This window comes from Astatotilapia calliptera, chromosome 2, assembly GCF_900246225.1.
Source record: "Astatotilapia calliptera chromosome 2, fAstCal1.2, whole genome shotgun sequence".
Classification (NCBI taxonomy): domain Eukaryota; kingdom Metazoa; phylum Chordata; class Actinopteri; order Cichliformes; family Cichlidae; genus Astatotilapia; species Astatotilapia calliptera.
The window spans coordinates 24,912,933-24,936,308 of NC_039303.1; the positions used below are offsets into that span (position 1 = coordinate 24,912,933).

At 39.8% G+C, this 23,376-nt stretch overlaps 1 protein-coding gene across 1 annotated transcript; it reads right to left on the reverse strand.

Annotated features, from left to right (window-relative positions):
- Positions 1 to 650: 650 nt before the first annotated feature.
- Positions 651 to 21,923, reverse strand: tspan17 (tetraspanin 17). Its single transcript, XM_026189610.1, has 8 exons — positions 21,208 to 21,923; positions 11,976 to 12,026; positions 8,925 to 9,071; positions 8,048 to 8,218; positions 7,437 to 7,562; positions 7,176 to 7,223; positions 5,509 to 5,625; positions 651 to 5,274 (listed from the first exon to the last, which is right to left on the reverse strand). The coding sequence occupies exons 1-8, from the start codon at positions 21,292 to 21,294 to the stop codon at positions 5,209 to 5,211; spliced, it is 813 nt and encodes a 270-aa protein (XP_026045395.1). The 5' UTR covers positions 21,295 to 21,923; the 3' UTR covers positions 651 to 5,208.
- Between the last annotated feature and the right edge of the window lie 1,453 nt (positions 21,924 to 23,376).

Sequence of the window (23,376 nt, forward strand, 5' to 3'; positions counted from 1 at the left end):
TTTTTCTCTTTGATCTTGTTATCATAAGGCAGAGCTGCAACAGCAGGTCGACGGGATGGGTTTGTATAGATCTGAGCTGTTCTACAAAAGCTAATAACATCAAGAATACAATACAGAAACGCACAGCTTTTTGCACGGCGTTTTCTCTGACTTTCAGGATTAGCAGAGGAGGTCACAGCAGCACTGTGTCAGCATCTGAGCTCTGAATCACTATTTGTCTCCCTCTATTGGCTAAATTTATCCAAATATGATGAATTAAAAGGACTTTGTAAACATAGGAGACATTAACAACACCCCCAGAGTAAGTAAATGAGTAGGTTTAGCATTCATCTTTTGCCCTTTAGGTAGGCCTGCTTCCCCATAAACAATATTCTGTAACATTAGACTTCATGTACAAGTAGAAATAACTTAATCTCAAATACGGGTCAGGATTGCTGAAAGACCTATTACATAAAAAAAAAAAAGAAAGAAAGAAAAAAAATGTTATTATTGCTACTTAGGCTTCATCATAAGGCCACGTATTCATGTACTGGCCATTCATTCCTTTTTCATGTGTCATTAATGATGAATAAGGATTTCGGACAAAAGAAATAAATACATAAGGCCCAGCGTTCATGATTATTTTCATAAACCACAAAGGAAAAAAAGAACACTTTTATCAATAATCCTTTAATATATGAAAGAGGCATGTATTAACAGAATATACAGTGTAAAAGACCAAGTCCCACAGTTTTCATTTACAACACTTCTTCACGAGGTTACCCCTCGGAGTAGGCAGATCGGAAAAATACGGCCGATTGTGGTATTATTCTGCTGTTATCCACAAAGCTTTAAACATAAAAAACAAACAAACAAAGAAAACAGAGGATCTTCAGAAATTTTTGTGGTGGTTTATATCAGACTGACAAACAAGTTGTCTTCATAAATGTCATCTCTGTAAAACCCACCAAATCAACACAAATGCGTTTTCATACCAGCTCAAACCACAAATGTGTTCGATTTGGGAACGTCGGTACTAACACGTGTGGTATTGCTGTTCATATGCTAGCAAACGAGCCAGTTAAGCTGCATTCTGTGTGACATGAGCACGTGCACACGATGAGGTAAGACGTACAAATGTCTGATGTGCTGCTCATTTCTGTTAAACATGCTCGCAGGACATGTCATCCGACGCACTTGGCAGCCACTCTGAATTATACCTGTAAAGCAATTTTTAAAAGGCTCATTCAGATAATTCAATCAGTACAAATGAATAATCGATAATGGTTTATTCCAACCTGAACAGACAAGTTTGTGTATTTAAAGAAAAAGATCCACATCATCAGCTACACAGAGAAACCAGGACGATGTTAACTGGTTGTATCTGCTAATTAAAAAGGTTTTGTGATTGCATATAAATGTAGGTCCACGCACGCACGCACGCACGCACGCACACACACACGCACACACACACGCACACACACACACACACACACACACACACACACCTGGAGACTGAGGAAAAGGAATGCTCATCCGCTTTCATGCTCGCTACAACATATTTAAAAATGTAGAAATCTTCAAGAAAAGATCTCCGCATACTCTTGATTCACATTCCTTATCTCGATTCATGTTATGCATTGCACTGCATCAGGATAAAGGGAAGTTCAAACTGAATGTGGAGCAGTAGGTCCACGCTGATAACAGACTTGTACATTCATGGTATGTATAAGGCTCCTTCTCGGGAATGATTTAAGCACCCACAGGGGGGGAAGCAGAGAAAATTAAGAAGGTGTTTCTTGATGCAAGGCCATTATGATAAAGGACAAAGCGTAATTAGCATCGTTCTCTCCCTCCTGCTTTACCCTGCATTACAGGAATACAAAAGCAGAATTAGCCAAAGCCGTTAAAAACAAACATATTCGAGCAAGTTCACCTCTGTGGAGTCTGCATATTTAAACCCTGCCAGGCGGCTACTGCGAATTATTATGGCATCATTATCCTTATTACCAAGGTGACTGTCTTGGCACATCCATTCAAGCATGATGTTGGCTGCAGAGCGGTTTTTATTTAAGAGCTGCAGAACTGTAGTCCAGGAGAATTGACACTCACGGCCTCCGCCTGCGTTCAGCCAGATCCTCAGCATAACTCAAACGGCTGCAGCTCTTCACTTCATCAAACATAACACAGGATCTCATCCTATGCAAATGCACTCTTCTGTTATTTCTCTTTGGTCTTTGGAGGGAACGGTGTGTTAAAGACCCTGAGCAAAGACTTTCCAATTAAGATTTTTAGAAGAGAGAAAAAAACCCCCAAAAAAAACATGAAAATGCTTCACAGATTTGTTAAACTTTCTCATTTGTTAATTAGTGGCACACATTCGTTTCAACCCACAGATGTATGGAGGGAAGAGAAAAAAGAAAACAACAAAACACACACACACACACACACACACACACACACACACACACACACACACACACTTCATCCAGATTCATCTAACAGACTGAACAGTAAGTGAAATCAAAGAAGCCCACACACAAAGCATGACAAACAACTTTCGCGGCACGTCACGAAAATATAACTCCAGGTGAGAATTAACTGCAAGTACATCCTGTAAAACGACTCCATATTTATTCTAAATGAAATCTGTTTTTGGAGATTACTGGAAGCTGTTACTCACTGATTAGACCTAAAGTGCTGATATAAAAGAGCCTCTCCTATACACACGCATCTACCTGAACCGGGGAGAAGTCATTAAGGCTCTGTTGCTCTTGTGCAGATGCATTGTTCTCCGCTGGCGATATTTCTACTTGTGCATTCGCGGCGCCTAAACTCAAATGACTCCCACTTTGTCGTGTGTTCCTCTTTTGTCAAAAGAGCCCGATGTTTAAAAATACATCAGAATGGTAGAGGCTCTGAAACAGGTGCACTATGATCAGGTAGATTTTTGATTTTTCTTCTTTTTTCTTTTTCTTTTTTTTTTCAAAAGGGAGGGGGCGTGGGTGAAAAGCAACATGTGACATGTGCACACGACAGACGATCTTAAGGTGGCGTCGCTGAAAGAACTCCTATGTATATGTATTCTGCAGACCGACTCTGAGAGAGAAGCAGGGAAAGTTTTCCTGCACTGTTCACAGAATATTAATGCTACTCATCTTTCAGCTAGTCTGCATTGCAATTCCAAACATGTTTTCTCATTTTTGAGAGTGTGTGTGTATATATCTAAAGTGTGTATATATGGACCTGTGTGTGCAGTCAAGTAAATCCGTTCCTAATCTAGCTTGTGCAATGTATCCGAATGACATTGTGACAGCCAGAAACAGCTGTTGTGGTTAAATGCTTTGAATAATATACAGAATTACTGAGTGAAGCCAGTTATAGCAGAACTGAACTCACTCCAAGAGTGTTCTGAATGACTGAATAAATGGGGGGGGGGGACCCCATAATAATTAAAAAGGTGGTGACGTATTATGTGTAAACTTTAACATGAAAAACAATGTGACTATTTCCTCAGATGGAAACCGTAGCGGCCAGACCGTTTTCTACAAATGCCGCCACGTGAGATAGATTGTTAGCTCGACTATTGTAATACACCATCAATAATCTAGTCAAAGTTAAAAGCAGCATTCATGTTATATTGAGACTGTCGCTAATATTAAAATGGTACGGCGTGTATTTGCTATTCTATTTAAAAAAAAAAAAACAATCCAAAAGGAAAAAAAAAAGACAACACTGAATTAAAAGATAAAAGCGTTACTGTAACATTGTTTAATTGTCATTTGATTTCTAGGTTCAACTGGCACTTCCCACATGGAGGGACAATGAATTCACATTTTGGCCGTGGAAATGCCATTTGTTATCGTTTGGCATTCCTAATAACAACAGAATTGTGGCCAGACAAAACCTTGGCAGTTAGCTAATGATATTATTTGGTCTCCATTAGGACCGCTAACATTCACAATACGAAGCTAATTTGCAGCTGACTGATGAGCTGGAAGTAAAACAGGTGCCTGTAAAGCTTAACAATGAACCCGAGAACAGATTTATCTATAAATGACAGGAAATGAATGAAGAATTAAAAGAACATCTTTAACAACAGACATATGTTCTTTTGCAAAGACAAAAATATAAGACAAATATGGTACACAGAAGTCAAGTAAAAAGAAAAAAGAAGATAAAAAGGCCCCAAACTAGCAATCCCATGTGCTTGAGGGATGCTCGGAGATAAACAACAACCTCTATCATTAAACCCTCTTTCTCTGTATAGCACACACTTACAATCCTTACTATTTCATGTCATACAATACACTCAAACAGATGATGCAATCACCATAGGGCGAATGGGGTAACTTTTGGCGTTGATCTAAATTCAACAGACACGGATGGAAAAATAAGATATGCTTTTAACTGGCGGAAGGAAACACATTTTTAGCCAGGCCCTGAGGTATAAGGGAAGGGAGCGGTCGAGGTGCACAAGTTCCATGTACAGAACAGGAAGGACACAAAACTGGAAATTAATGGCACTTTTTACATTTGAACTTGAACAGAAAACTCTTGAAGTGACTTAAATTTGCAGATATGACCGACCAGTGTTCAGTTCAGTCTCTCTTTTGTTTGTTTTTTTAGTGGTCATAAAAAAGGTCACAAAGGAGAAAAATGACACGCAGACGAATCCATGCGGCCAGCCAGTCATCGTCCTCTGGAGGAGAAGGAAGTGTGGGTGTGGGTGCGAGCTGACTTTAAGGGAAGATCTTCAGCCCCCTTGCGGAGCAGGACAAAGGCTCTGTGACAACATGTTGCTTGAGTTTTTTTTCTTTTTTTTTGAAAAAAGACGTTTTTCCTCATTTTGTTTTGTTTTTTTTTGCTGTTGTTGTCTTTTATCCATGGCTTCTGATCTCCGAGTTTTCTGGTGTCCTTGTGCAACTGCGTGCCTTAAATAAATTTCTCGAAAGAAAAAAAATAATAGAGGGGGAAAAAAAGTAGGCAGGACTCTCTTCTGTATATTTGGGTTAAAATCCCAGCTGAGTGGTAAACAAAGTTCTGACTGTTTGGTTTGTCTGTGAAATATATTTTCTTTTTCGAGCGTCACTCACACACATATCAGTGTGTGAGAGCATGTGTGTGTGTGTTGCTTAGCTCAGTGGCAAAAGTTGCCGGCTGTCCGCCTCAGCCGGACGGTGTGCTATGCGAGTTTGGTGCTGGGGCCGCCCCACTTCAATTCTCCTGTCACCAGTTGGCTTTGACAGCTCTGATGTCACTCACGAGGTTTTGAGCAAGGCAGATACCAAAAATCTAGAAGAAAATAAAAACATTTTTTAAAAAGGCCACACAGGATTTTAAGTCACCGGATTAAGGCAAAAAACAAACAAACAAAAAAACCAAACTACAGTTACATGTTCTCAACACTAGATGGAAGCGAAGACATAAAATCAAAAAACTAGAACTATTGTTAGTTTTAATTAAAGGCCTCATTTGCGATACAGCAGGTTTCTTAGTGTGAGAAATCTCCAAACAACAGCTCATTACCTGTAAAAGTGCAATTCCAACAAAGACGCCGGCTACAATAATCAGGTTGTCTTGAAGCCACTTCTCAAACTGTCCCACGCAGCCCTTCGTATAGATAAACTTCTGCCGGTCCAACTCCTTTTTCACAAACATGAGCATAATTCAAGTGCATTAAAGTTTTGAGCGAGAAAACGTGTTTAATTTACAGCATATTGAATGATCTGCTCTCTGAGAGGAAGCTGGCATTGCTCATTATTTAAACAAAAACTGGTACTCTGCCCTATGACTAATGCTGGACACAAACACAAGATAGTGTTTTGCCCACTGACTCCATCACAGTTGATGAGGGCGTGAAGACCTCACGATAAGCTGAGTCACAGCCTAAGATTGCAACATGTCAGTGTTCTCAATTACGCTGACTATCAATGCAGTGTATTCTTTTCCACCAAGGACACTGGTGGACTGAACAGACAAAAGCTGTTTCCTGTTGCCTGACAGATGGCCATTTCTGCTTTTGGATCCAGCTGATGATGTACGTGCTTTACTCAGACACGAACATTTTTACAAAAAAAACAAAAACAGGTTTAATTAACGCTGCAACGAAACTAAAAAGGGGATAAGAATCGGTGCCGCTGTACAATTCATTCTTTGTTATCCTTCAGACAAGTCAACCAGGAAAATCTTTTGTTCTCTCCCAGAACTTGAAATCTAGTTTTAGACCAATGAGGTAGAGAGAGCCACTTTGCAGCCAAAAAAAATAGCAGGAAATGCAATGTTGTTATAGCTGTGGACTTCCTCTAAAGCTATTTCAGCCCTTTGCCTTTGTTGTGCTCCTGTCCTTGCCATACTTCCTGCTCTTCCTCTTTCCCACCCTGCTCCCCGCTCAGGTGCTGCACAGGAACTCTCTGCACATCCCTGATAGTTTCAGCAAAATGTCAATGGCCAGGGCGTTAGCGCACAGAAAATGAATTCATAGCAACTCAATGGCAGGTGGTTCACTGTACTGCAGCTCGCCTAGCAACAGCAATCTTTCTGACTGCAGTGCAGTGAGTTGTAACCACCACACCCACACACACACACACACACACACAGAGGAAAAGGGAACGGACTGGCATAACCCACTGAGTCGCCAATTACAGAGTGTAGTAAGGCTGCTCTTGAGGCTATAACTGGAGCCTAATTATCCCTGTTAGAAGAACAATCTGTTATTAAGGCAAGAAGCATACAGACTAGTCTGTGTAAGCTACTTAACCCACTATGTTCTCTATATCTAACACCAGCCATCTGGTTTTACCTATAGTAGTTTTAAAGAGAGAATGCAGAGAATGCCATAAAATCTCACATTTAATTGGTTTTCCTTTGCATTTCAAACACAAATTCACTTTTTGATCGACTGACAATCAAGTCCAATACAAATGAACCCAACTGTCACTCTGCGTTCGACAACTTAGACCGTTTCAGTCAAACGGGTTTGCAGGCTGTCAGTCAATTCGCCCTCGGGAGTATTTCTCTCCAGCAGCATTGCATCATTTTAACCAAGATTTCTTTCTTCCTGCAGAACTCCACATTTGCAGCTGACTCTATCGTATGAGAACTGGTTAAGTGTTGCAATTTGTTGGGACTCTAAATTACAGATTTCCTTGATTTCCTTGTCTAAAGAGATCTACAGAAATAGAAGAGATACCAACCATTTGCTGCCGAACATCATAACCACACTGTGTGTTGATGACATCCTCCTGCAAAAAAACCAAACCAAATGGAGATTAAAATGGGATCCTCGACCACATTCATCCGTTACAATTTTACCTAAGGTCAGAAGGTTTGAAATAATGACTCTTTGCATGAGAGAAACTTCTTATGTTGACACACATGATGCATGGCTACAGAGTATTACACGAAACAAAAAGCTGATTATGGACAGTTGTTTGTGCTGCTGAAACGCGACTCACTGCAGGGTCTTTGATGCAGCATGAAAAGGGAACGCCACAGCGCTCCCTACTGGGATTCCTGTCAGTGCAGTTGAAGTAGATGTTCATGTTCCAGTCGTCAGGCCCGTGCGCTCCACAGCATGACCACTGGGACAAACAACAACAACAAGCAGAGATTAAACAGCTAACTCTAGTAAACACACAGATGTACCTTCTTTGATCTTGCCATCTGAGCCCTTAACAGGCTGGCTCAGGTCAGCCTAGGTTGTTAGCTTACTATGGCAGGTAATGACTACAAACAGTGAGATTCAAGTATGAACACAAAAGCCAATCTAATCGCCTTTAGGGTGCCTCATGACAGAACCTAGCGTTTACACACAGGAGCAAATGATCTCAACTGCTTCCTCCACATAATTGGATAGCCATTTGACCGAAATACAATCACATTAATCAGAAAAACCACTCCACATTTGCAGCAGCAGAGTCTCTTCATTCTTACCATAACGAGGCTGACTCATCATTTTCTGAGCTCACATGTACAGCCGCATTTCTAAGAAAGGGAGTAACTTCTTCCAGCAAAGAGACATGAACGATTTTAAGATAAGAGATACCATCGGTGGGGGTGAACTCACATATTCCTGGGCAAAGTCGATGAGATTCTGCAAGTCGATGTCATCGCGGTATGCCTTGACATTATTGTTGATGAAAAAGTTAAGCTGGTCTTTGATCCAGTCCTTAAAGACGAAGGCAAGGATCCCTGCAGTCAGCTCCAGGAAGAAGATCAAACCCAGGAACACAGAAAACTGAAAAGTACAAGTAAACACATGCAAACAGAAAACAATACACCTGTCACTTCAAGCAGGGAACAAGGAGCACCAAAGAAAATCCTGTGCCTTTCCCCGCTTCTGCTTAAAAATGAGTGTAAGAACAACTTTAATGTAATGTTCCTGTGCAGGTCAGTTTGTAGGGCCTGCCCTGATTTGCTAAGTGAGAGTGTGGCAATAAAAACTGCACTCCCACAGGTCCTATTGAATAATCCCTTTACAGTAAATGTAGGAGAAGATGCTGATGATAAATGCACAAAAGCCGCATTAGCTCCTCACGCTGATGCCTGATTTACTGCTGCTAATGGACATCTGCTGGAGTTAATAGCTACTCAGAATCGCAGGCAGCAACAAGGCGAGTTTGTCTCTGTCAGTCACAGGTTTTTATCAATAAAGCTGAACCCAAATAAATCCTGGTGGTGTTGTGGCTGAAGAAAGAACTGCCTAATACGCATACAAAAAAAAATAGGCTTCAGTGGATCAGTATACCTTTCTGATCATTAAACAGGATTTGGTTTACTGATGAGGTATGATGTGCCACACCATCATTCATAGCATTTGGCTCAGACGAGTCAAAGTGACACCTGCTACACAGATACCTTCAGCCCTGGTGTGAAGTGCAGATCTAAGGGGTGTGAAATAATTAAAACAGTGTCTGTGCACATAAAGCCTAGAGGTGGCTTACAAATTTAAGCAGTAAGGTGTTCTCTCTGAGCGCTCCGATACATCCAGCAAAGCCCAGAATGAACATGACCCCTCCGACGACGATGAAGAGCCATACAGGGTCAAAGCCCCCTAAATCTGTGATGGATGACAGATTGGACAGCACGCCCTGAGGGGGAAGACAAAAAGAGTGGTTAAAATTCAGACCATAATATTTCCAAAATCAATCCTTACCATCCCCATGACAAGGTCTCAGTAAAAATTCTCCTTTTACAAAAACACAGTTAACCTTGAGAAGAGCCTGTGATGTCAAAGAGAAAAAGTGAGATTTAACTAATGTCACAGCCTGCTGGGCCCCGTTCACAGATGCAGACTTGTAGCAGGGAAATTTAATAAACTGAAATACTGTTATTCCATTACATTCTTATATATCAATGTGATGTTTTCAAAATAAAATAAAGAACCTCGCTGAGGTTTTGTTATCAGTTTAAATGCAACATGCACTCACTCTATGGCATTTTTGTGACAAAATTATAAAACAAGTAACTTCTCACAAGAGGCAAACTTCAAAGCCTCCTGAAAATACAGAGACATTTGCCCTTCCACTCTCCTCTCTGAAAGCCACAGTGTGACCACCATCTTATTTTGTCAGCCTCTGCGTTCTTAGAATTATTTACAACAAGACAGACTTCACATGTAATCATTCCCAATTCTTAACTATATTGTATATTGCAACTTTGATGCAATAAATTTGATCTTAGGCTGAATTTTCCAAAATTTTCAATTAAATGATTAGTGTCTAATCTTTATGATAGTTTCATTTTAATGGAGGTAGATAGAATATTATCCAAAATTCGAGAAAAAACACATTACATAAAGTTTGCATTACATATGAAATTATTCATGTCATTGAGTGAAACAAGTATTTCATCCTCTGCAAACCAGCCAGAATTCTGGCTCCCACGAGTGTGTGTTGGCACAGAGCCAATCAATCAATCAGTCAAGGATAGTCCTGATCTCAGCCTATTAAGCGTAAAAAGCGTACAAAGCACACCTGTCCAGCCTCTCCACCACCAAGGGCGAGACCAAAGAGCTGTCAAAGTCTGTCAGGGACAAAGTGTAGACCTGCACAAGGCTGGAATGGGCTACGACACCATCACCAAGAAACTTGGTGAGAATGTAACAACTGTTGGTGCGATTATTCCGAAATGAAAGAAATAGAAAATGAACATAAATCACCCTCAGTCTGGGGCTCAGTGCAATGAGAAAAATCTTACCACTGTGCTTGCCAACTGAAGTTTCTCCACCAAGTACTATGTCATGTTTTGCTTGGAGATCAAATACCTATCTCACTCAAAGCCTTGCAAATCAATTTATAACTGTAAATGTGGATTTTTTCCCCTACATTTTTGGTTTATATTCTGGCTGTCTTTATTAAAATCGATCGTGGCTCAAGAGTTGGGTGTTCGTCTTGTAATCGGAAGGTTGCCGGTTCAAGCCCAGTCTCGGTAGTTGTGTCCTTGGGCAAGACACTTCACCTACCGCCTACTGGTGTTGGCCAGAGGGGCCGATGGCGCGATACGGCAGCCTCGCCTCTGTCAGTCTGCCCCAGGGCTGCTGTGGCTACAACTGTAGCTTGCCTTCACCAGTGTATGAATGTGAGAGTGAACGAATAGTGGTATTGTAAAGCGCTTTGAGGGGTCCCGAAAAGCGCTATATAAATGCAATCCATTATTATTATTATTATTAAAATGAAAAATAGAGACAGTTTATTTCTTTGGAAGTGAGCAAACATCACACAAATCCAGCAGGAAATGAAATTAGTATTTCTTCCGCAGTAACAGTGGGCGTCGTTATTGTTTCTGGATAGCACACTAAAGAAGGTACTTTGCAAAAGCTCCATAAAAACGAGTTCAAGCTTGTTTTATTAACATATTTTTGTACAACCCTGATCCCTGCTATATTTTTCAGTTATTTTGAAAAAGGAAACCACTATGTGTATCCACTCTCAGTCTGACATCCTGTTTGCTTGTCATATATTGTAGTGAACATGCCCAACACTTGCAGCTAAAGTCGAGACAGCTCTCGTACTGAGTTAATCTCCCTCTGCATTGAGCAAGGACAAAACTGTAGGATGAAGGCAATGCTGGATGCTCATGTTTTTATGGCACTGCTGCAGAATAAACTGCACGCATTTAAATTTTAGCAGGAGGCCCTGAAACAATAATGTAGTCTGGCTGTGCACAGCAGGCTTGAAACTAATCATCTTAGTCACTGAGACCCAAACTCACCATTACGACTTTCCAGCAACCACTATTCATCATTCACCCTAATCCCTTTAAATTATTCACGCTGCTCCACAAAGGTACTCCAGCGCAGGCCGATTTGCACAGAGTTCATGACCAGACGTTACTAATCAGTACATGGTTCCACGCTTGTGCTGCGATTTCTTGCTAATTAATGAACAAATTGACTGGTAACTCCTCTGAAAGAAGTTTTGAACGTAGCCATGACTCACTGCACATGAGAGGTTAATGGCAACACCTGATCTTTGTAGCCTGTCCAGCGTTGACAATAAACAGCGAACCAGTTCCTGCGCAAATATACGATCCAATTTATCGTGCAACAGGCTTTCATACGAGACGAAGCACAAGGCATTCAAATCCTGGTAGCTGTAAGTCAAATGAGTGTGTCATTTGGACCCTATGGCTCCTTATTTGCAGCCACAGCCATTTAAAGCTCCAATCACCGGAAAAACAATTTAACCATTAGCTCGATATTGGTTCAACAAAACTTAGTTACACATCACACTGGAGCTGCAGCAGTGAGCATAATTCATATCCTGAGACGTGTTTACCAGGAACATTATGAGGTTATATGCCTTTAAGTGCTACAAAGTGTTACAGGAATAGAGCTTCTATTTTCCACGCCACTCTTCTCAAAAGCTCTGTTTACATCCAAACTCCATCCGATGAATTATACTTCCAGCTTATTACAGCTAGGATATCTGGAAGAATTTTAGCTATGTGGTAACCCGTAGCCAGCGTGTTTGTGTGCATGTGTTTATACATACCTTCTCCGCCCATGCCCACAAGCCTATACCCAAGAATGCAGCTCCTAGTAACTGTAAAACAAAGCACAGAGATGCGGCAGTGAGACGGGAGGCAACTGATACAAACTGAAGCAGTTTATTACAGATGATACGGTTGTTATTGTAGCAAGACCGGGAATGGTTTGGGAGTGGTGTGGATTACACTGGTGTCCCCCTGGCAACATATGTAAACAGCAGAACTGCTTGAGTTTTACTGTGGTAATTAAAAATCTAGTTCATCTTTTGTCATCCACTGCATCCTTTCTAACAATATTCACATAAGAACAAAGGGATCTCTCATTTTTAATTATCAGTGCACTTAAAAAAACAGAGAGAATCACATAGGAAAGAGACCAATAAAAGAAAAACTGATTTTAGGAGCTTTTAAATAAAGTGAATTCTTCAAAGATTAAATCACAGAGATATTACACTGAGCTGCTGTAAGGGTTAAAGAAAATCCGTCCAATATTAGTCAATATTAGGACGAGTTTAAGGCTCACTGCTTCAACTTGACTGAAAGCCAAGTGGCTGTGTTACTAGCCCACGGTGTCTAAAGATGTAAAAATGACACAAAAACAACAGAATAGCAACAGGATGAGAAAAATCACCGGTTTCTGGTGTTTACACGTAGAAATGTTACTGTCTAATCAGCTGCTTAGCTGCTACAAAATGGCATTCATAAGAGTTTTAGGATGTCGATGGAGAGAGCTGGGGGCAAACTCTAATGGTAATGCCTGAAATATAATAGCTTCATTGAAATTGTGTTAAATCATTTGTTGGGAAGCTGATTAAATCGCGAGAAGCAGGTAAACTAATGGCAGCCCATTAGCACACACCTAACAAGATCAACGTGACAGTCTTGCAAACAACAACAGCAGTCAGCAGTTGGATTGGGGGGGCTGCCTTGACCTGGTAGTTATATAAGCGTCTGTAGCGAAGGGTGTGGTAGATTCAACTGGAAAGTGACAAGCAGGAAGAGTCAGTGTATGCAGGCAGACATCAGAAGAGATTAGACTGACAGAGTGGGAGTATTACAGCACTTAGCCTTTGACTTCAAGTTTTTCATGCAGATTAAAGAAGCTGAAAACCGTGACAAAGGAAACCACTTGCGTCTTGCGGCATGAAATGCACAGCAACACAATGCATCAGAGTCGCCAGACAACATGGATAACTACTAGTTCACTTATTCAAAATAAGGACATTTGTACAAGGCTGCTTTCATTTTTCTATATTTGAATGTTAATAACCAATTTGGGGCACTGAACTACTTAAGCAGCTTTGTCAAGCTTGGCTTCAACCCTAAAATGGAATCTATGGAAGCTTTCATTCATTTTGCTTCTCTACTTCAATGCTGATCAATATTTTTAGGCAAAAAAGAAGACATTTTAGCATCAATACAACAGTTTTATTATCCGAGTCTGAACAGCATATAGGACCAGAGCAGAAAAAGGCAAGCATATGACTCAGGTGTGCAAAAATTCCAATCAGTTTCACATCATTGTTTTGCAAAGTGCAACCTTAGCACGCTTTGACGCACTGATGAAAGAAACTGAAAAGCTTGGAGGCAAAGCAATTCAATAGACTGGACATTTTGGAGCCTGCTCTCAGTTTCCACCTCTAGTGACTACACCCAGAAGAAGCCTTGCTCATAAGTGCTCTGTTTTCCAGTTCTTTTCCATGGTTCAGGAGTTTATTTTAAAAAAAATAACCTTTTCTTGGATATGATAATGGTTCCTGTAGGTCCCTACACTACACCGCTTTACCACAGTTGTGCACCAAAACAAAAAGAGCAGTACACAATCTATCCAGGAATCTCATCAGTAGTAGCTTGTTTGCCTGTCCTCCCAACAGAATAGTGAACTTGTAGTCAGCCTCAAAAGCCAGGGCAGGAAAAGGAAAAGAAAAAAACCCCCAAAAAAACCATACTGTTTTTGCCAATTTTCAATGAACCCATCGCCATGTTTTTAGAAATCTAAATAAAGTTAGGAGTCAGAAAATTTACCTAATCTTTGGCACGCAGCTTTAAACCACACCAAAATCATTGTAATTCAATTATGCAGTAAGAAACAAGCTGAATGGTAAGCTGTGGCATTTTTCCAGTTCTGCTAATGGAAACATTTTTATCTGAGAGGGTCAAGCGGGACATGCTCAGTCCAGCTACTGCTTTCGCAATATTCCGCTTAATCAGGAAGAGTTCATGCCAGTAAACACACAAAACCAGATATTTTCACGGAAATGCATTTAGTTGGCTCATCAGACCTTGGAAACCACAACACATTCTGAGTAACAGTGAAAAACATTACTTGTTTACAAGAGAACTCCATATCACTTTTAGGCTGCATTTGGTAACAGTACCAGTACCCAGAGTTACACACCACAAACATTTATCTACACACAGAGAGGTACACCACACAGGCTTTTAAAATAACTAAATGTCCAAAACCCGATACAGACACCAACATTTTTCGCCCCTTTCAATCGAAGTGTTTGTTGTTATTTCACTAGGGATGTCACTCTGCCTCCTCACTGGATAATATCAAATAACTTGCCAAGCATCCTGGTATTATTTTGGTGAGCATAGTATTAAAATTTTCAATCTTGCATCTTTAAGCTCATCCAGTCTTTTTGATTTCACCTAAGAAATCTAACAAACCAACCCCATCAGTCGATACCAAGGAAGCCTTTAGTACATAATCAAAACATCTCCCATCTAGATTCTGCAAGTCATTTTTAACCTCCTAGGACCTGGCGTTCACATACGTGGACATCACATTTTGGGTTGTCTAGACCTAAAAACACTAAATTTTTCTCTACAAGGGCCTGATATCCACTTACGAGGACATTCTACTGCCACTGTTCTATCAAAATTTAAAACGAATGTCCTTATATGTGGATCTTATACTTGTCAGAAACAAAAATCAGGTAAAAAAAAATAAAATAAAATCTGTCAATTCTTTGTTTTTACATTCATCAAAGAGATATTAAAAATGCATGCCATGGAAGAGCTCGGGTTTTAGGAGGTTAAACGCACCCCACTCGTTCTTGCAGTCCTCTGCAACCAGCCTAGCTTCTGCTCGTCTAGGCAGTAGAAGCTAGGCATTTAAGAAAAACTAACAGGTGATCACATTCATCCTTATTCTTGCTTCGCTGCATTGTCTTCAACTGGATTTTAAAATTCCGTTGAAGACTATTTTAAATGTTTAGTGACATACAAAGCCTTGCTGAGACCTTATTCCATCAGTCAACTTCTCTGACCATATTTTGATTTATTTATTTGACATGTTTTTTAATTCATTACATCACTGAAATGTGAAAGAAAAAAAAAACTGATGTGGCAAATACATGATGCAAAATCTGTTCCACTACCAAAACGTCTGGCTACGACTGTGTATGTGTGTGTATTAGGGCTGCCACGATTACGTCGACTATTAAAATCGTCGACGACTAATTTAATAGTCGACGCGTCGTTTGAAGCTTTGTAAGATCCCAAAAGATGCAGGAACACCATGCAGACACCACAAAAGTATTTTGTGATGTCTGGATGGTGTTTGGTTTGAGAACCAATTTCATTATTATTTTTATTTCCGTTCAAGAAATAAATCATTGTTTCCCACATCAGGTTGTATTTCCTCCTGCCACAGCTTGAAGTGGCACTGAAGACAGTGTTAAAGAGACATCTATGCCTGGTACTAATTTATTCTTGGGGGGGGGGGGGGGGGGGGGGGTGTCTGTGAACTGTTATTTTATACTTTATAAAGTTAATGTAAGTTTCAGACGGGATGGATTCCTGAAATTTCTAATTTCTACTGAATGTGTTGTTTTGTTTGTTTTTTAATCTATTGCGGAGATTTGACAGGACAGATCAACTAAACAGTATTGGGAAATATTTACCGTGATAACTGGCAGTATGTGTTTGTGCTCTGTGCTTTTTGGAACCTTATCTGTAAATCAAACTTCCCTTTAAAGACCAGTACATTTTAGACTGAACTTACTGAAAGAATACACAACACAAAAAGAACAAACTGTCTTTGTATAGTGCTTGCGTAACATCCTTATTTTGACTAACTTTTCTCACAACCTGAATCAAATTCAGGTGAGCTTGTGGCAATAGAATTAGATATGTGAGACAAATCTCTAAATACCACTCTCTGTGGCAAAACGTCCTTCACCTTATTAAGAAACTCCTTAAGCAAGACAGCTGGCTTTGGGACTTTGTTGATCAGGTGCTTTGATGAAGGAAACCTGCTACCTTTTCCCCAGTAAAGGTTTTAACAGAGAGGACAGGAACAGCGCTGCAGTTCTGGACGGTAGAAACATGTTTTCTTTCACTCAACCTGAGCTCACCATCTGCTGTTGTTGTGTTATCAGTGTTTTTGTTTAAAGTCTGTTTTTAGTCGCAAATGTGGGTTAAACCCTTGCGTCTGTCTGTCCATGGTGACAGTAGTGTGTTACAGAGCCGTGTGCTAAATGAAACGCCGACGCAAAGAATTTCTGTCGAAAACTTTTCTTTTACAATCGAATTATTTGAAATACTCAATAAATCGTTACAGCACTAATCTCTTTGTACAACACAACAATGTACGAGTCACCACCTTTGGTTTTTTAACAATATGTTATTAAAACACTCAGGATCTGTTCATTTAAATCTCACCCGCATGGATAATGCATTTCTTTTGCTTTTGATTAATTTGATCATTCTGTCAAACCTATGTATTTTACCAGAAACTAATTAAATAAAGTCTGAATCTAGATGTCTCTTTATTTGCATTATTATTCAAATCAAGGTTCCTTCGGTGTCAAGTGCTGCTTGTAAAATATGTCCTTCCCAGAGCGAGGGTTTTCTCTCCATGTGGACTAAGAGATTATCAACACTTGAAAAGATGCCTCCCTAAGCCAGCTGATCCCATTAACCTCTACTAACTGTCAGACAAATCAAGCTCCCCACTCCTGCACACGCATGCACACATACACACACAGGATATAGTGTGAATCCCCTTTCCATGACTCCCTAAAAAAATGAATATTTAATGAGGGGGATAGTGTGACACCGTGATTCTCAATCTCAGCAGCAATGTCAACAGGGTGAGCAAATTGTTAAGCTCCTTACATTCCACAACATATATCTTTACTACTAATACTAATACTTTCATTTTGCATCACATGGCTACAAAATATATATACTATTTTTGCAGTTTAATTCTTTACATCAAAACTTAATTCGAACGTCCAAAGAAAATAAACATTAAAGATTCAACACCAGATTCTGAGACAGAATGAATGAATAGAAAAAAGGAAGAAATATCACTAAGCGCACTCTGACACCATGTGTTGGTAGAAGTAGAAAATAGGAAATGTAGCACAAACGACAAAACAGGAGGACGGCAGAAAATGGAAACAGACATTTAAAAAAAATATGATAGCATTTCACAGAAAACAAACCTAAATGTAGACTATGCAAAGCGGCGCTTTCCTTTCACGAACGTACCCCGAGCTGTGATGTCAACTCTGAACGGGTCAATTTTAGAGAGTTAAGTTTATGTTAATAATGTTTATGTTAGATGACCTCTCAGAAACTCCTCAGGATGATACTTGCTAAAGAAACACCATTTCAGTTTTGTTAGCTAATGAGTGAAATGTGATAGTAACCCATTAAACAGGAGTAGCTACACTGTCTCCTAGTCTTTTATTTTTTCCTCACTCTAATATTAGCATTTATTCTACTAAACCTCTTCCACCTTACATTAGGTAGTTATTCTTTGGGTTATAAAGTTTCATTTGCATTGAACACTACACTGTCTGAGAAACTTTGATATACAACTACAGTGATTGGTAACTGTCTTTTCTAATTTTGTTTTGTTCTGTTTTACTAGTATTAAGCACAGGCGTATAGATGAGTTGGTTTTAAAAGGGGGCTCTTGCACCTCTCAAATGGCTGAAGTCATGACAGAGAGGATGTCTAGTTATCAGCATCTCAAAGACAAGAGCAAGCCTCATTCCAGAGCACATCCACTGCAATCATGAAGTCATAAACTGAATCATCTGTAAACTTTGCAAACTTATTATTTTGGACTGGAAAAGAAAATCTTTTTGATTTCTTTTAAATATTTATTTGAGTTTGTGGGCAGAAGCCATTTTTAGTTTTCTATTAGCACGTCTTTTGTTTAAATACTGCTGGCACTTTTATTTCGTATTACATAACATTTTTATTTTTTTCATTTTTATTCTGACGGTCCTGTTGAGTAGTGTTAAGAACAGTGTTGGTCAAGTTACTTGGGGAAGTAATCAGTAACTAATTACTGATTACTTCCCCAAAAAAGTAATCCCGTTACTTTACTGATTATTCATTTTCAAAAGTAATTAATTACTTAGTTACTTTTTAAAAACACGATTTACAACCTGAAGAGGTGATAAAGCGATAGATCTTTCAGCCCAATTCTACTTTTTCTACATAATCCATCATACAAAATGTAATCAAATGGAAAATTATCTTTTTTTTAACTTGTTTTATCAGTTTTAATCTTTTAACTTTATGCATCAAGCAGAAATTTAATTATATGCAACATTCTCTGACTGGAATAAATTAGTTTAACATTTAAACCTATTTTCTGCACATTCCAGCACATAAAATAAAATATTTTTTGTGTTTACACTCAGTCTTTCAAATAGATGCAAGTAAAACACAGCAGAAAATAAATAAAGTCAAAGACTCAGCGGTCCTTTTGCTCTATTTTCACCTGTAAAGCAGGAGTAGAGTAGGCGGAGGTTTACGCTGGTGCAGGTGTGCTGCGGTCAGTTGAAGAATCCGCGAGTTTCTCTGTGAATTTCCCATTACGTTGTTGCGCACTCGGTGCTTGTTTAGGGGTTTTGTTCGCTGTAAAAAGAAGTTTTCTTCCCACGCACAACGGACACTAATGTAATTGCAAAGCTGTCTGACAAATTTATTTACATATTGTGTTCAGTGATTAAGGCTACATATCAATTCAAAATGATCAATAAGAGATAAAGGCAGAAGTGGCATAATATATCATATAACTGATCAGCTGCCATGTCGCCATTTTAAGGTAGAGTCACTGAAACGGCCTGATATGAGAAATGCTGAAAATAAGGTAGCTTATCAACATTTATTCCTTCATTTCATAAATACTGAGAAAATCTGACTGTCCTCTGTGCCAAAGGTAAGGCAATAAAAAGTCTTGCTCTCCTTAAATGCTATCAGTAATGCAATCAACATTGCAATAACTAGACAAGTTTATCCATGACTAAGTCACAGAGCATGTCTCCGAATAGCGTCACACCTGGTTGTTTACAGGTATGCTCCAGAGCTGTAATCATGCAGCTTGCCTTTTGGTGCCAAATGTGAAAAGACAGAGCTGTAGCTGGCTAATAACACTCTCCCTTGCATTCAACCAACTCAGCAACTTGGTTACAGCTTAACAAGCTCTTAATTACAGCGTGCAGAGCTCCCAAACATTTCAGCAGCTCAGGCAGAAAACGTGATTAATTAATTGGATGTGGGGAATGTGTCTATTCTAAGGATGAGAGAAGGTGTGTTGTTCTTGGGTGAGAATGCCTGGCTGTCAACAGCAAGCCTGGGTACTGCGAAACCTCACACCAAAAGCAAGTATTGTTCCATTTTGTTCACAATATTTATGGCCTTACAAGCATTTTGTCTCAATTTAGGCAGCCCTTTCAAGCCTGACAAGATCACTAGAGGAAAGACAAATGGGTTGATTTGTGGAGTATAAACCCCATCTCTTTCTATTTCAGCAATGCACTGGCTTGTCTGTCAAATCCAGTTCTGCAGCACACAGACAAGAGTAGAACATCTTCTAGTGATTATTAACGGAAACAGCCAGCGAGCTGGAACTTGTTCCACTGTTTTACAGAGAATTCAGACACATGACTGTTAGCTTGGCCTAACTGTCAAACACTGCAAAAGAACACAATGAGTCAGATACAATGCTGAAAGCCCATGACTCAATATTTCCTTGTTGATTGCTCATTCAGATGAAACTACAATAAACTCTGTATTTATGTCGATAATAGTAGCCTCTGTATCTACAAATATCATGTTCATGGAAATATGTGGCAGGTATGGTGCACTCATATTTGTTTTTGAAGGAAAAGTGTTGCGGAATGAGGAAGCGATAAGGAAAGTTTGAGCAATGCCAGAAAAGGCAGATATACATGAAGTCCGTGTTCCTTGTGAGTCTGATAGAGCAACCGTATGATGGGAGAAAACACAGACTTACAAGCCCCCCTCCCAGCCTTTGTTCTCACCATTACTCTTTGTGCATTTGTGGGTGTGTGAGCGAAGACAAACAATGCTGTCCCGCACAGTCTGGGTGCTATAGTATAGAGTGAAAGAAAGCATGGAAAGGGGAGGGTTGGGTGGTATTCAGACTGTATGGCCTTTTCCTTTAAACTGTGTGTGGGAAGACCTCCTGGGGCAGACAGACACGCCATTCCTTCACCCACAGACATTATATTATACCAGCCCACAGAGGCGATGCAGATGAGTGAGGAGGGAGGTGTGGGCAAGACTGAACAGAGAAACTTTTCAGAGACGGGATAAAGATGGAGGGAGGGGTATTGTAAAGTAGACGTGCAACCACTTGCCACTGCCCCATCAGTTCTGGTGAGAATTATGCTATTGCTCAGCTCAACTAGGAGCAGAAACTATTATGAAAGAAAATTGCTCCTTTATTTTTCTTTACTAAACTTTACATTTAAATTGAGAAGTTACATTTATAAGTAATCTGTCTCTGATGGCCAAAAGTTTCTAAATGGAAAACTGTAAAGTTTACAAGTAATAAGCAGAGGCACGCAAAAAAAAAAAAAAAAAAATCTAAATCCTAAATAAATGGAGTGTGTAGCTGACATTTTAGGGCATGAACACTGTCCTACATTAAACAAATAATTTCCTCCTCATTTACAACAATCTACTTCTGTGCATGACAACACACTTAAACATCAACAACACCGCATAGATGGATGGGGAAAAAACGTGACTTTCATTAAAATCAAGTGACTCAGGAAAAAACAAACAAAAAAATATATACTAGATGGAGCTCAGCGATCAACTTCCATTGGCCAACTGCAACGGTGCTAACGTTCCCGACGTTTACACGAATGTGCACTTCAAGTTATCACTAGTTACGTGAAATTTCTAATAAAAACAAAAGGAATGAGTAACAACATTGTGTTTACTTACCCAGAATACAATGTTGAATCCAAATAAAACGTATTTCACACAGCAGCTGACTTCGGCTCCTTTAAAATGACGGTGTTTTCTACTCATTCTTCCACGGAAAGTGGTGGCTAACTGACGAGCTAGGCAACTACTATGACTGATAATCAACCAAAGCTACAGTTCTTAAACAACTGAATACAAGGTTAGCTGGCTCCATCAGCTAAGCAAACCCCGCGTTAAGTCTTCCGGGTTGGTTAAAACTCAGACATATGTGGCTAAACTGTCTTTAACTCGCTTTGACTATTAGCTTGCTAGGCCAGCTAGCTCGCAACTTCTATAGTTAGCATTGGCTGCTAACAACAACAAATCCAGGAGCACTTCAACTAAGGCACACAGATGCGGCTCTGCAGCTCCGTCGACATTCAAGTTGCCTGGTGTTTACGTCGCTTCGCTTGCCGGATGATCGAGATGGCGGTACTTCAGCTACACTTCCCTAATGTTATCTGTGTCGCTGCATCGCCGCTTGTGAGTCTTCATCCTTGTTGTTTTGTGCTGTAAAACAAGCCCCTGCTGTCAAACGGGAAAACCACTGCGCTGGCTTTCGCCCTTTTCGCTTCAAGAGCGGCCTCTTGTGTCTCAGCCTAGCTTGACCACACAGAGAATAAGCACTGTATGTACGAGGTTGCTTCATTAAAAGCTGCAATAGGAAGTGGCCAGGTTTATAGTGTGAGTTCAAATTGAAGGAGTGCACAGTAATTAAAAAAAAAACAAAAAACGGGACAGGACAGTATGAGTAATGATATTAACAATCATGTATAATGATTAATAATTAGCTAGATTCTAGCTCATTATTTACACCTTTGCCTACACCTGCCACGACGCATTAAAATATCTGCAGTGAGAAAGGTCGATTAAGAATGACACTCTAATAAACTGGGGTACTCAAGCGCAATTATATATTCATAATTTCAGCCATAATGTTCTGGCATGACAGGCTGAGTAATTTCACTCCTTTAAGTAAGTCAGTGAAGGAGAAATATAGATAACTGCAGAATATTGTGAAAATGTTGTGAAACGTGATCAAATGAAAAAGGAAGTGAACAATCTGTTCTGAACAACTTTGCCTCATTTGAACTTCTGTCTGGAGTCCTACAGATGGCAGTCTATGATCCTGCGATAAATGCATTTCCTTTTCACCTCTGGGTGCTCCACTCTGGGGCATGCCAACCTTCTAACTATTGCCAGAAATGTGTATTATGTTGTACTGACAGTAAACACAGCATAAAACTGTAAAACCAAACAGTATTAGCCTGCATTAGCTATTAGCTACATGTAATATTTTCATCCGGTACTCTACTTTTTCTCAATATGGCATAAACCCGCACCTAATTACAAGACAAAGACATATTATGAAATTACAAATACACTGTCCACATTGTCATATAATTTTAAAGGAGCAGCTGTTAAAGGGCCTTAATGTTGTAGTGATACATTTAATAGTACATTTATTGGCTGATAAAGTTTTATTGATTATAGAATAAAAACACTAACTTAACATTGTAAATGCGGATATGTTACTACTTATCTTCCGTGACCAGCTTCACATTTTATTTAGATACATCATAGCTAGGGAAATGTTATGCCACTGATGAACAATGGCTGTAAGGTCAGTTTCTTGATCATTAATATGTAAATTGTCATGACCATTGATCAATGACCATTGATCAATGTACCATTCACAGAGAGTTGGGAAATGGCTGCAATCATGAAAGATGTACCCTTAGGCCCCTTTCTTGATCTAGCTCTTTCCCTTTTCACATAAATGGAATCCTTGACTACCCGTTCAAACCAGCGTTCCTTCCTGTCCAGGATGTGAGCATTCTCTTCATTGAAAAAGTTGGCACTGGCCCGTAGGTGTGAATAGACTGCAGAGTCCTGGCCTGACGACGTAGCTCTTCTGTGTAGTGCCATCCGCTTAGCCAGAGGTTTTTTGATTTCCCCGATGTAAAAATCGTGGCAATCCTCCTGGATCTTAACAGCGTTACTCTGTGCCGGGGGACCGGATTCTTGGGGTGGACCAATTTTGAGGCAGTGTGTTTCGGGATTTAAAAGCGACAGAGGGGGGGTGTTGAGAAAAAATGCATCTCAACTGTTCTGACACATAAGGGATCACTAAATTTAAAGGATGCC